At 37.8% G+C, this 17,072-nt stretch overlaps 1 protein-coding gene across 2 annotated transcripts in view; it reads right to left on the bottom strand.

Moving 5' to 3' along the window:
* CFAP54 (cilia and flagella associated protein 54) overlaps positions 1 to 17,072 on the bottom strand; it is a 386,261-nt gene that overhangs the window by 131,258 nt on the left and 237,931 nt on the right. For both annotated transcript variants that reach the window (XM_055237476.1, XM_055237478.1), the window contains 5 exons: positions 11,898 to 12,003; positions 9,372 to 9,519; positions 8,399 to 8,556; positions 8,048 to 8,227; positions 7,811 to 7,937 (listed from right to left, as the gene is read on the bottom strand). In XM_055237476.1, coding sequence (XP_055093451.1) covers positions 7,811 to 7,937; positions 8,048 to 8,227; positions 8,399 to 8,556; positions 9,372 to 9,519; positions 11,898 to 12,003 — 719 coding nt within the window. The remainder of the gene's footprint in view (positions 1 to 7,810; positions 7,938 to 8,047; positions 8,228 to 8,398; positions 8,557 to 9,371; positions 9,520 to 11,897; positions 12,004 to 17,072) is intronic.

The raw sequence follows: 17,072 nt of genomic DNA, 5'->3' as shown, positions 1-17,072 counted from the left end.
AGTAAGGAGGCCAGGCATGGAAGAGGAACAACAGCTGACACCCACAAAGCTCTTAAAACAAGTGAGGAGGTGCCCTTCTAAATAAATATGTTATGCATGCCACTCATGTCATCTCAGAGGCTAATGACATTGGCACTCACCCACATTTTATAGGAGAGGAAATGAAAACAAGGGAAGTTAAATGACTTGTTCAAGGGAATTGAATTAAATAAGAATTCTTTCTTAGAGCCCATACTCTAAACCTCAACAATTATCAACTGTGATTAGATCCCAGGCTAGAAGGGAAATAAAAGATACGCTAATTTGTTCAGCACAACCATATTTCAACATCTCCCCTTTTTGTATATTTCACTTATTGTTTCAAATTATACCAAATATCAATATAAGACAAAAATAACAAATACTTCATGTCATCATGCCACATATATGTATATATAATATGTATTAGTACTATACAGTTTATATTATATATTAGTGCCATATGATATATGATATGGTATGATATACAATATGATAATGGCACTAATATATAAAAATAATACTTGAATTGTCTTCTAGATTTTTGTTAAAATTAGAATTGTTACAGGATTATGAACTGTTTTCTCTCCCTCCCTAACTAGATAATAAGCTTCTTGAGGGCAGAGATGAGGACTGGCTTCCTAGTATGTCCCCACTTCCCAGCACCATTCTTGCATATAAGTGGCCCTCAATGAATGTTTGCTGATTGAATAAACATAAGAAATGTAAGTAACTTTCATTCACTCCTATCACAGAATCAGTAATCTACTTTTTCATGTAATAAGGAAGCTCAAGCTTCAGTCATTAATTAAAAAAAGATTTTAAATAACCATGATGTTCATTTTTGTCTTATAAAAATAATCTCTAAATGCCTTTTTCTATCAGAGACTTTCACATGAAAAAAAATTTTAAGTAGCCCATTTGTGTGACACAATCTATACTATAAAGGAAAATTATCAAGAAAGCATCAAGTCACAGCTGATTTTATGCTTTATAATATTTAAGTGCTCCTTTTTCCAGTAAACATCAACTCTGTGAAAAAGACGTTGTAAAACTGATGTTGTTTTGACAGAAAAGCTGCTTTGGGTTTTGTTTTTTAAGTCTATGTTTAATATAATACACCAGGAAGCAAGCTGTTCAGCCTTAAGTGACTCTAAAACACAGCAACAGTATTGTCATTGAGTGGTGACACATCCTCAAGATTAGTAAGTCAGAAAAGTACAGAATATATTTGATTTAACACAATCTGTACAATTTAACACAATCTGTATTTTAAGCTCCTGTAGAAATCAAGTGTCCTGATAATTGAAGAAACTGTAGACTGAAAATAGAGAAAAATAGCTCTCATGAGATCAACAAGCTGGAAGGAATTCAAGAGGCCAATTAAGTCAGCCTAACTTTATAAAGGAGGAAACTTAATATAAAGGGGAAGTAATTTATGTCAAGTAATAAAATTCATATGTGATGATGATCATCAACATATAACAATGATCAATAATAATAACAAGAGGGAGGAACAGAAGGGGGATGGGAGATTCTGCACAGATGATAGCTTGGGCATGCCCTTGCTGCCCTCCCTTTCCCAATCTAATCCAATGATCAGCTTCTCCAGAGCTGCTGCTGCTGCTGCTGCTGCTGCTGCTGCTGCTGCTGCTGCTGCTGCTGCTGCTGCAGGAGGCAGGTGGGTCCTAGAAGGTGAAGGGTAAGAACAGACAGAGCTGATACAGGATCTTCTGCACTCTGGGATGGACAAGAGCCTGGGAACCACAGGCAGGCAGCCTTGGATCAAAGATCAGGGACAGCATCCAAAAAGAGCTTGGAACAAAGTCTCTGGCTTCAAAGAGTGACAGCTCTGGCAGGCTGCCTTCTTGATTTTCCAGGACCTATGAGGGGCTTGAAGGTGGCCTGAGTCCTCTCCACTCCTGAAACTAAAGAGTATTGGCCTTTGCTGCTTCTCCTGGTGCTTCACAGGGAATTGAACTTTTGAAGTCTGGTATAGAGCCAACCCATATAGGCAGAACTAGCTATTCTTAACCACCACTTGCAGCATGGCCACTACTGAAATTAATCCAAAGCTAGACATGACCCACAATAAACAGACAAAGTAAAATAGCCTGGCAAAAAAGATCCAGCAGCTGACAAGAGGAAGAATAAATATAACCCCCAGAAAAGGTGGCAGTAGTAAAATAAAACTGATTAAAATTCAGACGACAAATCAAAAAAGAGCATGTATAGAGATAGAAAGTTTTCAGATAATTTTGAGAAGATGGTCAATGCTGAAACTTGAATTAATAATCAGAAAGATCAAGTGGAAGTAAAAGTAGTTCAAGTTATAGATGATAGAAATAAATGGAAGTTATAAAGGAAAACATAATAGACTTAGAAGACAGATCAAGACTTGACATACAAATAATAATAGTCAACACTCAATAGTGCTTACTATGGCCCAGGCACTGGTCTAGGCATTTAACATCTTCTTAACAATCCTATCAAGTAAGTGTCATTATTATCCCCTGAATGTTTGTGCCCCTTTAAAATTCATATGTTGAAATGTAACCCCCACGTGATGCTATTAGAGGTAGAGACTTTGGGAGGTGATTAGGTCATGAGGGCTCTGCCCTCCTGCATGAGATTACTGTTCTTGTAAAAGACAAGAAGACAGACTTCTCCTCATAAAAGACAAACTTGAGAAAGCCCGTCTGCCCCTTCCACCATGTACGGACACATAGAAGGTGCCATCTGTAAAGCAGAGCCATCCCTCACCAGACACCCAATCTACCACTCCATTATTCTCTTGGACTTCCCAAACTCCAGAGCTATGAACAATAGGTTTCCGCTGTTTACAAATTACTCAGTCTAAGGTATTTTGTTACAGCAGTCAAACAGACTACTGTAAAAACTCCCATTTTTGAGATGAGGAAATTAAGGCACAAAGAAGTTAAATCACATGCTTAAGATTTGAACCTAGGCCAGATGGCTCTCGATATAATAGTAACTGAAGAAGAAGAAAGAACAGAGAGTGACTAGGCAATAATTAAGCAAGAAGAAATTTTCTGACAGCTGGAAAGAGACTTATCTGCAGATTGAAAGTGCTCACTGATTTCTAGGCAGAGAAAGAAAAGGCATATACCCAGACACATGCTGGTAAAATTCCTGAGCTACAGAGACAAAAGAGAAAATCCTGTAAGTTTTCAGAAAGAAAGAACAAATTTCTTACCAAAAGAAAATGAAAATTAGACTGACACTGCAGTTCTCATTTGAGACACTCAAAGCTAGACATGATGGAATAATCTCTAACAAACCCTGAGAAAAAACAGCCACACCCAAAGATTCTGGTACTGAGTTGGGAGCACATCATTCACCTGTCAGAGTGCAAGAACGGTATTTGCGGAGAACATGGAATCAGAATATAATCTGAGGAAAACACTTAAAAAGAAAGAGAAAAGGATTCAATCAACAACCTATGAAGCAGAACAGAGACTGAAGGACTCTGAAGGCTTTGAAGATGAACGAAAAGAAGGAGGAAGAACAGCAGCACTTTCTCAGTGGTACAATGACTAGGATTAGATATTAGAAATTAGAAATAGAGTTTCTTTAAAAAGGAAAGAACTAGTTCAAAGGAAAAGCATCAGGATACTTTGCTTAAAAAGTACTAAATTATCTCAGTAAAATCTGGGAGCTAGAGAGAGTAGGAGAGAAGGAGCAAAACTTCTAGATATCTCTAGATGGTGAGTTTATTTCTTAAACTTTTAAAGTAGGAAGGTAAAATTCATCTACAGTCTCATCTAATTGGGGATGACCTATGAGGGAAACATAAATTCATCTAAAGTCCCATCTAACTAGGGGTGGCCTATGAGGGAAACAGGTAAGAGCCTCTTGGTGAGAGGAAAGTTGGATCTGGGTATTACATTAGGGAACCACATGTCTGAGTCTGCAGACTGGGAAAGGAAAAGTACAATGAAAGTCTAAAATAACAGAAAAAAAGGTCATAAAAACAACTTGATCAAACTGACAAAGATAAAGAAACTAAAGTAAAATAAGTAGTAAAGATAAAGTAAGATGTAAGAAATAACAACTGTACTACCATTTAGTGCATGACTGTTGTGTGCCAGGCACTGTTTAATACTATATATATTTGATTTCATTTCATTATTTAAAATATATAGGGCAAATAGCCTACCTCTATTTTTCAGATAAGGCATGAAGTCTAAGAGCTTGGATAACTTCCAAGATCAAACAACTAAGAAATAGTAATGCCAAGATTCAGGCCTAGGTCCTCCAGATCCCAAATCTTCATCTAACCAGCTTGCTCTGCAGTTTCCTATTTCTAATAACCTGTGTGTTAGTCTTTCTTCCACAGCACTGTCCACTAGTTTTTCTTCAAATATTTGAAAACAAGCTAACATTTACTGAGCACATACTATCTGCTGGAAATGGTACTTGGTGCTAAATGCTTAATTTTCATTAGCTTTGTACCTTGACCAAAACATATTTCTGGAACAATTTTTTTGTTACAAAAGTTATATGTGTTCATTGTAGTTCATTATAGCAGACTAAAGGAGAGAGAGAAGCAAAAAGAAGACAATAAACATCATCCATAATCACACCTGCCAAGGGGAGTCCCTATTTTCCAATGATATTTTGATGTATACAATGAACATTTTGTAATGTTGTGTTATATATGTTCCAATGTAGTGTGAACACCTTTCCATTGTATAAAAATTATTCTGCAACATTATTATTAGTGGCTGTATAGTAGTCTAATGGATGAATGAAATCTGAAAGCACCATTATTGATTGCTTGATTTCAGGCACTGTGCTAGGTGCCCAGGATATCAGATGAACAAAACAAAATTGTTGCCTTAAGAAGCTTATGTCATAATGGAGGCTTCAAACAAGCAAGTAAATTGTCCTTAACAACCAACATGGTGAGCGTTACAACAAGAATAATCAATTAGAAGCGCGGTGAGGTACATCACCCAGTCTTGGGGTTCAGGAAAAGCTTCCTGGAAGAAGTGATGCTTAACTGAGATCTGAAGGATGGACAGAGTTTAAGGAAATGTATTTGCATGTGTGGCAGCCAGTGGGTAGTGGGGAGGAGAGGGAAGAGAATGATATGGTAGGAATGGGATTTCAGGGGAAGATTATTCCTAATGGAGAAAATCGCATGTGCAAAGGTGTAAAGCATGCAGCACCACATGCATCACGTGCAGCCACGGTGATTCAGTGTGACCAGAGGGTTGGGTGGGAAGGGGCACAGGTCAGCTTGGACCACATCATAAGAAGCCTTTTAAGCCAGAACAAATAGAGATCGTTTACTTAAAGGATAGACTAGGGAAATAGAAAGGTAATTATGGATAGCAAACCAGAGAGGGAGATGAAAATTTGGGAGAATGCAGCACCTGAGAATCCAGAGAGCAGAGTTTCAGGAAGTTGTGATTGGTGTCAGCAATGTCAAATGCTTTGGAGGGTCTGAAAACCACATGTTGGAATTATAGATTAAGTCCTTGGTGACCAACTCAAGAGTGATTTCTCTGGTCCAAATCCAGAATGAAGTGAGGTGAGGGGTGAATGACAGGGGAGGAAAGAAGAGGAAGAGAGCAGACTCTACCCTTAAGGAGTCTGGCTGGAAGGACGTTTTGTGAGAATGACAGAGGCTTACAGTAGGTTTGTTATTGTTTTTTGTTTGTTTATTTAGTCTGGTTTTTTACTGGTGGATATTTGAAAATATTTACAAACTGAAGGAAGGAGGGAAAAGGATGTGTTGAGTAAGGAAGGTAGAAAATATGTGAGAGAGGGGTAAAAGTGCCAAAGCAAGGTCCCCGGGAAGGACAGAGCCAACTAGGAGCTACAGCAAGGCCAAAAGGCTCAGCAGTATTGATAAAGGGACAGGCTCCTCCCCTGAGAAAAGAGAGAGGCAGAAGGAGGCTGGAGTCAACCATGCTCGCAAAGCAGAGTTAGGCTGATACACGGTTTTCCCACTGCAGGGAAACTATACCATCCACCTGGGATTGAAAATACCATTATCAGCCAGTCCACTAGTTAAGGCACTAACTAGAGTATTGTGAAGGAACATAAGATGCTGTCCCTTCAAGGGACCTTGAGTCATAAAAATATGAAGACTTTTGACAATTCCTATATTTGTAAGATACAAGTTTATTTCTTAAACTTTTACAAACGAGTTATCAGAGCTTCCAAAAAAAATGAATATCACCTTCATTAACACTTTTATTTAAGCTATTTTTATTGACAAATGGGATCTAATTAAACTAAAGAGCTTCTGCACAGCAAAAGAAACTATCATCAGAATGAACAGACAACCTACAGAACGGGAGAAAATCTTTGCAATCTACCCATCTGACAAAGGTCTAATATTCAGAGTATACAAAGAACTCAAACAAATTTACAAGAAAAAAAAACATTAAAAAATAGGCAAAGGACATAAACAGACATTTCTCAAAAGACATGCATGCAGCCAGTAAACATGAAAAAAAGCTCAACATCACTGATCATTAGAGAAATCCAAATCAAAACCACAATGAGATACTATCTCACACCAGTCAGAATGGCTATTATTAAAAAGTCAAAAAACAACAGATGCTGGCCAGGTTGCAGAGAAAAAGGAACGCTTTTACACTGTTGGTGGGAGTGTAAATTAGTTCAACCACTGTGGAGACAGTGTGGTGATTCCTCAAAGACTAGGGGCAGAAATACCATTTGACCCAGCAATCTAATTATTAGGTAATACCCAAAGGAATATAAATCACTCTATTCTAAAGATACATGCAAGCATATGTTCACTACAGCACTATTCACAATAGAGAAGACATGGAATCAACTTAAATGCCCATCAATGATAGACTGGATAAAGAAAATGTGGTACATATACACCATGGAATATTATGCAGCCATAAAAAGGAACGAGATCATGTCCTATGGATGGAGTTGGAAGCCATTATCCTCAGCAAACTAACGCAAGAACAGAAAACCAAACACCACATGTTCTCACTTATAAGTGGGAGCTGAATGATGAGAACACATGGACACGTCGAGGGGGAATGACACACACCAGGACCTACTGGGCGTAGAGCGAGGGAGAGCATCAGGAAGAATGGCCAATGAACAATGAATGCTGGGCTTAATACCTAGGTGATAGGATGATCTGTGCAGGAAACCATCATGGCACACATTTACCTATATAACAAACCTGCACATCCTGCACATGTACCCCTGAACTTAAAATAAATGTTGAAGAAAGAAAATAAATAATAAAAAATTAACTATTTTTTTGTTCACAGGCATTAAATTAGCATTTTTAAAGGTATAAGTACTTCATAGCATCAGTTATAAAATACATAATGCATTTAACACATTCCTTTCCAAAATCGTCTTTGTTAGTTATAATTTAAATATGCTAGACAACAGATTATTTAAGAAATGTATTTTGTGTTTGTAGGATTTTTTTCAGTAAAATTACTGAATTGCACGGTAATTTTGAAGTAAATTATGTGGGCATAATTTTAATCCAAAAGACTGATGACCTGGATAAAGTGCAATAGTCTAGACCAAGCAGTTATGCATGTTATATTATGGTAATCAACCACGTACTTTATTCATATATAAAGACAGTGTGGCATATGATAAGTGATCAAAAACTATTGGTTAAATAAATGGAGCCTGAGTATTCATAAATATTGCCTCTTTTAAATGCACTCATACGATAGCCTGCCTAAAAATAACTTAAACATTTTTATCAGTTATTCTAGTGCAATATAAGTTTAAATGTTCTTACCAATTCTCATTTTTATTTTGGCCAATAACATGACATGGGGAAGATAGATATTTTTCAAAGGCTGTAATGGATTTGCATATTTAGTGTTTGATGAATGAAATTCAATTGTTTCTCCAAAAGTTAGCATCTATTTAAAAAAACAAACATTGTAATGAGCAATTAGTTGACGTGGTTTGGAATAGGAGGAAACAGAGAAAAGTAAGTTTCTATGTCTTGCAGACACAAAAGCATTCTCACCTGTTCAGTTAGAATGCTATGCGCCCAAGTCAACAAATTTAATTTTCCTGTTTTTGAAAAGGGAGATTCCTTGAATTTCTCAGCTTTGGTTAAGTCATCCAGCAAAACTAGGCTTCTTGCCAGAGTTAGCCGTGATTGAGGAGAAATAAATTCATTTCCTTCCAGCAAATGTATTATATCCTATTAAAATAAAATTATTCATTTTGATAGTACTGTTTCCAATTCACTGAAACAAGAGCTGGCCATGTTAATTGTTATGCATTCAGTACCTAGTGGAATTTGAAATTCTCTCCTTTTGTTCTAACTGGAATCCCTCCCTGACTATAAATATGAACAAAGTTTCCTTTCTACCTGAAGTTTTATTATGATGTCTGCCTTTAAATGCTTTTCTTGTAGGCCAAGAATTACAGCTTGTGTCAAGAATTCAGCCTGCAGTTCCGTGTCGCCTGCACTTTTTGCCTCCATACACACTTCATTGATGAGGCTCAGGCAATCTGTCATATCATCCTCTAAAATAAACAAATGTAGTTATTTAAAATGCATTGAGAAAGTAAGAAGTTATACATGTGTAATAGCCCCAATTTTCATCACAGAAATATTGCATAATATCAAAGAACAGGGGAGTATATTAAGATGGAAAACAGACTCTACATGAAACATGGAAAATAAATGTGTTGTAATTTGGGGGAAAGTACTTTAGGACTTTCCAGTGCTGCAAAAATGATGATATTGCATGAGATAATTTAATTTGGAAGATGGATAGAAATGGGTGAATAGATAGGTATACAAATAGATAATGATTAATCACTGCAAGAACTAACATTTACATGTGCCAAGCTGTGATCTAAGAACAGTATAAATTTAACCCATTTAATTCTGACAATAATCCTATAAAGTAGGTACAATTGTCTCCATTTTACAGGGTAGGAAACTGAGGAAGGGGGATTTAAGAGACTTGGCCAAGAAAGGCTTGGCAAGGAAGCGGTGGATCCAATATTAGAACCCAAGTGGGTTGGCTCCAGTAATCTGTGCTCTTCACTCCTACACTTAGTTGCCTTCCCAGATGACAAGAAGACCTGGGCATTCATATTTTGAAATTGCTTTACCTGTTTTGCATACATTAGTAAGATATATGCCACTTTCAATGATACAAAGGGCTGTTAAAAATATTCTTATATATTAATAACCTGAATTTTTAATTCTATAAGCAGATCAAGCTAGAAAGTTATAAAACATTAACATAATAAAATATATCCCAATAAATCCCTCTTCACCTATGTAAAATTAATTTTTATGAAAACATTGATTAAGCAAATGTTTGTACCTTTCACAATTCCAATGCCATGAATCTGTGCAACAAACGCAGTCACCAATGCTAAGCGGCACCTCAACCACAGATGAATGTTGAAATATTCTCGGGCATTTAGGGAAATAGGATCTAAAAACTCATTATCATCTTTATTTTCAGTGGCCTAAACAATATTAAACTGATGGTTATCTTTCCATTTAATAATGTCAAGTTTCTAGCCTAAGACTAAATGTAATGTAAGTTTAAAAGGCATCTGGTATCATTCCACAGTATCACAATTTTAAATTTAGAAATGATTCTTGCACATTCTATAAAATATAAAAAATATTCAGAATAAAATCACCCACAATCCAACAATCTTCTATTAATATTTTAGCATACTGCTTTTCAGCTTTCCTTTTCTCTCTATACTCATTGTTGAAAAATAGTTTTGCAGTGTGAATTTCTCACTGCAAATTATATTATCAGCAGTTTCTATGTCATTAAAAGTTTTTGTAGATGTCATTTTAAGGGCTAAAAAATAAATAATATTCACTAATATCCATTTAGTTATTATGTGTCAGGTACTGTGCTACATGCTTTGTATATATTATCTCATTTAATCCTCCTAACAGCCAAAGAGGTATTATAATCATTTCCATTTTACAGTTGGGAGAACTGAGACCTAGGAAGGTTAACTGTCTTGCCTAAATAGTGTCATATTTTGACGGAGGTGGGATTCCAACCTATGTCTTCCTGCCTTCAGAGTCCACAGTCTTAATCCACTGTGTCATGCTGCTGTATGCTGCTCATATTCCAAACAGGTATTATAATTAATTTGCCACCCTCAATATTACACTTTACAAAGAGGTGACAAATGTCCAGAGCTACTGAGAGCTAGGAGAGATATGCAAAGAAAGCTTTTTCTGGGGGAGTGGAGTCCATCGTAGACACTAGGAACTTTAAAATCATTTAGAACAACTGCCATTTGTTTTAAGTATTTCCTGCTATGCATCTCTGACAGCTCCTCATGTCCAACCAATCAGCAACATGTGCTAGCCAGGAGTAGCTAATGGGGCCTAAAGAGGCTCAAATGCAGGTGGGTAGTACAGGAAGAGTAGGGCAAGTTGTTCCCCGGAAACAAGGGTAAGCAGTCAACAGGCCTGGCGCAGTGGCTCACACATGTAATCTCAGCACTTTGGGAGGCCAAGGCAGGTGAATAACCTGAGGTCAGGAGTTCGAGACCAGCCTGACCAATATGGTGAAACTCTCTACTAAAAATACAAAAATTAGACAGGCATGGTGGGAGACACCTCTAGTCCCAACTACTCAGGAGACTGAGTCAGGAGAATTGCTTGAACCCAGGAGGTGGAGGTTGCAGTAAGCCGACATTGTGCCACTGCATTCCAGTGGGCGACAGGGTGAGACTCCATCTCAAAAAAAAAAAAAAAAAAACCAAGAATAAGCAGTCGACAGAGGCCCACAGGGAGGATAGTGATTCGAATGGGCACAAGAATTACTCAGAGAGTCTAGTATGTAGATTAGCAATACAGAAAAAAATGTCCATCAGTATAACTTAATCACTCAATGCTCAGATTTCCTGTGACTAATGAAAAGATAGGTCACATTAATCTCAGTCAGGGTTTCTCAACCTCAACACTACTGACCTATTTAGGGTCAGATAACTGCTGTGGAGGGCTGTCCTGTAGAATAAAGGAAGTTTGGCAACTTCCCTGGCCTCTACCTAGTAGATGCCAGTAGCACCCCCCTCCACCCAGTTGTGACAACCTAAAATATCTCCAGACATTGCCAAATTTTCCCCGGGAGGCAAAATCACCCCCAATTGACAATCATTATTCTAAGTCAATTTTTAGAGTTAGATTGCTTTTTAGCATTTTTATTGCTTTCAATATAGTAAGAAATGAGTCTCTATTAAGGACAATTAGTTTTGCTAATTTGTAATGATGCTAGATATTAGCGATTTTATTAGTAATACTTGAAATAATGGGCAAGGGTTCTAGATGATGAATCTTTATATTTCAGTCCTAAACAATCCTGTATTGTTAAATTACTTGGTCTTATCAAAGCCTAATCAGAGAATATGTGACACCAGTTGTCAGATTTGAGAGCTTGAATGGAAGATTCTAACTATGAGGAATCCAAAGCAGGAAACAGCACAGGTATCTGACTGGCAATGCTAAGGCAATAGTTCAAAAGTGGAATGAGGAACAAGCCTTGGGAAACAACTTTATTTGCTAGGTAGATCAAAGCTAGATTAATATAACGGTACATCTGGGACTTTGGATGGGATTTTAGTAATTATTATATCCCAATTCCATCAGTTCACAAATGAGATTACCAATTTTGTTTTAAATTAAGAGATTTGTCCAAAGTATACCAATAAATAAATAGCATTAATAGGACCTAAATCTTTTTACTCCAAATTCATTGTTTTTTTCTACTTTACTCCTCTGCTTCATCTAAATAATTAGACAATTTCCTAGCATGCCAATAGTTCTTATATGATAAGTATTGTAAGAACAGACATTAAGTCATACTTACAGAAGTTCCTGGAGAGACAGGATTCTCTGTGTCATCCTGTACTACCTTCTTTTTAAAAAGTTTTGAATCCTGGAGAAGTTTAAGTGTAGAAAATACTATTGCAGCACTAAAATAGAGAATATATTTTAAATGTCGTCAGTATTATATTTGTGGCATCTGTATGTTATTTCCTAAATCACTTTCTCCAAAAAACATTCTCACACCCCCGCTAACAACCCCCGAAACTGTTAGGTGCCATTTCTGCAGGCCCTAATAGTACCCTGGTCTTAACCACACACTAGTACTTGTCATATTTCATTGCCTGAGTATTGCTTCACAGCTAATTTGTCTTATTCTCTATTGAAATTGAGCATCTACCATAGTGACTGAGACACAATAGAAACTAAAAAATATTTTTAAATGAAAATGAGTGAATAGAAGAATAAAGGAGTGACATTTCCAAGATCTAAAACAAAATGTATTGGCAATCTCATTTTAATAAAATGAGTATATATGTATTTTACGTACATCAGAATGTGATTCTCCAGCTTTCTGAGGTCATGGAACTGTGTTACCTAATGCTATTACACTTAGAAATTCAAGCTAAATTATTGCTTAATCTCTGTCTAGCAGTGCCAGAAAGGAAATGTACTCTGTCAAGAAAATGGAGGCCAGGAGTTAGGAATTCTTTACTTCCTGTTGCTCCATACATAAATTTGTCTGTATTTTAAGCCATTATATCCTTCTCCCCTGTAGAATAGTAAATTTATCATTGACATCACACTTCTTGAAAATATTTTAACAATATATATTAAGAGCTATCTTCTTCTGAAAATGTATTCTAAAACAAAATTCAAAATACAGAACAATCTGTATGCCTGAAGATGTTCATCACACACATTAAAAAAAAAAAACTGGATGAAGGCCGAAATATATCCATCCAATTTCCCCACTTAACAGCTCCACTTGAATAGTTAATCGACAGTCACATTTAACAGGTGTTATGAGTTGAATTTTGTCTCCCCAAAAGGTATGTTGAGGTCCTAACCCCCTGTACCTCAAAATGTGACCTTACTTGGAAATAAGTTCATTACAGAAGCAACCAAGTTAAAATGAGGACATTAGGCTGGGTCCTAATCCAATACGACTGGTGTTTCTGTAAAAAGGGAGATTTGGGCCGGGTGCAGTGGCTCACACCTGTAATCCCAGCACTTTGGGAGGCTGAGGAGGGTGGATCACGAGGTCAGAAGATCAAGGCCATCCTGGCTAACACGGTGAAACCCGGTCTCTACTAAAAATACAAAAAATTAGCCAGGCGTGGTGGCACGCGGCTGTAGTCCTAGCTACTTGGGAGGCTGAGGCAGGAGAATCGCTTGAAACCAGGAGGCGGAGGTTGCAGTGAGCTGAGATCGCGCCATTGCACTCCAGCCTGGCGACAGAGTGAGACTCCGTCTCAAAAAAAAAAAAAAGAGAGAGAGATTTAGACATAGACGTGCATGGAGGGAAGGTTATGTGAGGACACACAGGGAGAAGACGGCCATGCAACAGGACTGATGCACCTACAAGCCGAGGAACGCCAAGGACTGCCGGCAAATGCCAGAAGCCAGAAGAGGCAAAGAAGGATTCTCCCCTAGAGCCATCAGAGCAAGTGTGGCCCCATCGACATCTTTATTTCAGAAGTCTTACCTCTAGGACTGTTAGACAATAAAATTCCTTGCTTTCAGCCACCCAGTTTTTGGTACTTTGCTACAACAGTCTTAGGAGACCAGTAACAGCAAGTTAAAAGCAGACCGCCTCACTTCCATCTCCTCCACCCAAACCCACTCCTCATCCGTGTCCTCCATCCCACATGCAGAACCCAGAAGTTGTCATGGCTTCCCCTCTGTGAGTCGCACTTTATGTTCAATCCATCAATAGGCTTCGCCTTCCAAATAGGGCTCCTCATCTCCTCCACTGCTAACGCCTTCGTCCAAGCCACGATCATCTCCAGGCTGGATGACCACAGCAGCTTCCTAACCAGTTTCCTGCCGTGACTCTTGCCCTTGCAGTCTTGGCCTCCAAACAGCAGCCACAGTGATGTCTTCAAGCTGTAAATCAGATTTACACGTTCCAGGGCCCTCCCCCATCCCCAGCCTGCCGTCCGTGCTCCCTCCTCCTTTGGATCCATTACTGAGATTCTGATGCAGTGTATGTTCAGCTTCGTCAGTGCCCATGGATCCTACAAGAAGGCGCCCAGAATGGGTACATATGCTCAGTGTTTAAATTACATTTCTATATAGGTCTATTGATCTATATTTTTGGTCAATATATCTCATGCCTGTAATCCCGGCACTTTGGGAGGCCGAGGTGGGCATATCACGAGGTCAGGAGTTCGAGACCAGCCTGGCCAACATGGTGAAATGCCGTCTCTACTAAAAATACAAAAATTAGCTGGGTATGGTGGCAGGCACCTGTAATCCCAGCTTCTCAGGAGGCTGAGGCAGGAGGATGGTTTGAACCCGGGAGGCAGAGGTTGCAATGAGCCAAGATTGCACCACTGCACTCCAGCCTGGGTGACAGGGCAAGACTCTGTCTCAAAAAAAAAAAAAAAAAAAAAAAATATATATATATATATCTATATATACATACATACATATATATAAAATATCTATTAAAAACTGAAAATATTGTGCTAACATTGGCCACAGAAATTGTCTCCTTTTTTTCCCCCACAATCTTTAAAAAAAAAAAAAAGATAATAACTGGTTACCAAGTGTTTGCCACCTGACAGATACTATATTAAGCACTTTCTGTGAATAAATTCATTCACTTCCCACCACAAGTCTACAAGGTATATAGATACAAGTTGAGCATCCCATATCCAAAAATCCAAAATTCTTCAAAATCTAAAGCTTTTTGAGTGCTGACATGACACTCAAAAGAGATGCTTGTCGGGGCATTTCAGATTTCAAATTTTCAGATTTGGGAGGCTCAACTAGAGTAATGCAAATATTCCAAAATCCCCCCAAAAATCTGAAATCTGAAACACTTCTTGCCTCAGGCATTTCGGATATGGGATATTCAACATGTACTATTATCATCTCTATTTTCCAGATTAGAAAATGAAGACACAGAAATGTTAAATAACTTGATCCAAGTCACACAGCTAGAAAGAGGAGCCAGGTTCAAAACTCAGGCAATCAGCCCCTGAGCCTGCACTCTTATCTGTTGTTCTATGACACCATCTCTGTCTTTTCACAGTTTCTAACAAGTTTGGTTTTGTTGAATTTTTGCTATCCATATAGTGTTAGTATCATATTTATGGCTGTTACATAGTCACTGTTGACTGTACTTTCATCAATATCAATGGTACTCTTGGTGCAGTTCAATGCCTTTTGCCTTGCATCCTACTTAGCATAATATTGATATTGCCATCTTTGTTTCTTTACCTTTTCTTAGTATCTTTGATAACTGAAAATCCTTTTAGTTTTAAAGATGTCTGGACCATTTTTGACAGTGATTTATAGTTCAATTTTATATCTATTACTTTGAGTAGCATTCTTCTTCTGTTCTAAGAAAAGCATCAAACATCCCATCCTTCTGGGACATTATTCTCCTTCCTCTGCCTACCCCCCTTCTCAGTTCTTAGTGAGGGCTTCCATATTCTTTCATGACCCTGCCTCCTTGGCCATGGTGCTTGGGACCAGGGATGGGCACAGGAGCCAAGCTGGGCCAATCAGAGCACTTCCCTGGTATTTGAACCTGAAGCAAGAGCAGACTTGTGCTCTCTCTCTGGTAAATTTGGGGCATTAGAAGTCTTGATCTAGTGGCAGACATGTATCCAGCACTGTAGAGGAAGCCAATCTGATCAAATAAAGCTAACACATAATGCTGAAAGAGAGAAGACGGAACGAGGTGATTCCAGGAGCACTCAAGCCTTTGCTCTCGGTAAACCCTCAGGCCCATCCTTACCTCTGTCTTCCCCAGCTTTGTAGTCACATGAATGAGAAAATTTCCCCTTCTCGCTGATTTGGCTTAAGTTGGGATTCTGTCATCTGCAACCAAAAAATCCTCACAAATCCAGTATGTTTCCACAATTTTACATTTATGGGCATAATTAACATGCCTTGTTTTCTTCTATTATTTTATGCTTTCTGAGTGTATTCTTTCTTTTTCCTTTGTTTTGTGTCTTCTGCCATAAGACTATTTCCGTTTTATTTTCCACACTGATTTGAAATATATATATTCTGGTTTAGATTCTAATAGCAGTTATGTTTAATATTTTCCAAAACACATTTCTCCATTAATCCATCTTAAAAACATAATTTCTCTACTCTGCTTCTCTATTTCTCAATGTATGAAATGAACCAACATATTTTGATTCCCTACATATAGGATGAAGAATTTCGTACTTTTTAATTACCCTATCTCTCCCACATCCACTTGGTTATTAAAATCTGATATATTATCCCCAGGTCATTGTTAGTTATCTTTATACTCTATCACCTTTTTCAGGAATTAGCTTTGACATCTGTATTCAGTTATGCAAACTTATCATTATTTACACTGAGCCCAAACTAGCTCCAGTGCCCACCACCAGTTATTTTTACAGAATCACTGCCTCATTCCTCAGTCTTAATTATGAGATGGATCTCTTCTGCTGGCTGGAGTAGTTCCTTAAGCCCCCGCACAGTGTTAGGGGGCTTAAGGTGAACCCATTCTCAGTTATGCGCTCAGAAGGCAGAGGGACCACTCTTCTTTCCTGGCCCACAATGCTGCTCCTTTCAGGGGATAAAGTGGATGCAGATGATCCCTTGTGGTTCTGACTCCATCTTCATCTATGGGTACCATTGGAAAAAAAGTTTGCCCATTTCTTGCAAAAGTTGAATTACTATGCTTAGTTTTCAATTCTATTAAAGCTTTTCTATTTTTCTATCTCCATGGGGCAACATGTCTTTCAATGGGAAGTTGGTAGAGAACCTATCAGGGAATATTACCCCAATGCTGTTTTTCAGGTAGAAATCTGGACCTCATTCATTGCTTTAACTTCACTTTGTAAGCAGATAGATATTTTTCCAGGTGTATACATACTAGTTATAATTTCTTCTTTTTGATGAAAAGTTTATGGTATTTGACCATTTATCAACAGTCTCTTTTTATCAATTTTATCAGTAATTTTATGTAAAAATGAAAGGAACTATTTGTCATATTTACTGG

The sequence above is a fragment of the Symphalangus syndactylus genome, chromosome 13, assembly GCF_028878055.3.
Source record: "Symphalangus syndactylus isolate Jambi chromosome 13, NHGRI_mSymSyn1-v2.1_pri, whole genome shotgun sequence".
Classification (NCBI taxonomy): Eukaryota; Metazoa; Chordata; class Mammalia; order Primates; family Hylobatidae; genus Symphalangus; species Symphalangus syndactylus.
The sequence above is the reverse complement of the archived record's forward strand: the minus strand, read 5'-3'. Positions and strand labels throughout refer to the sequence as shown.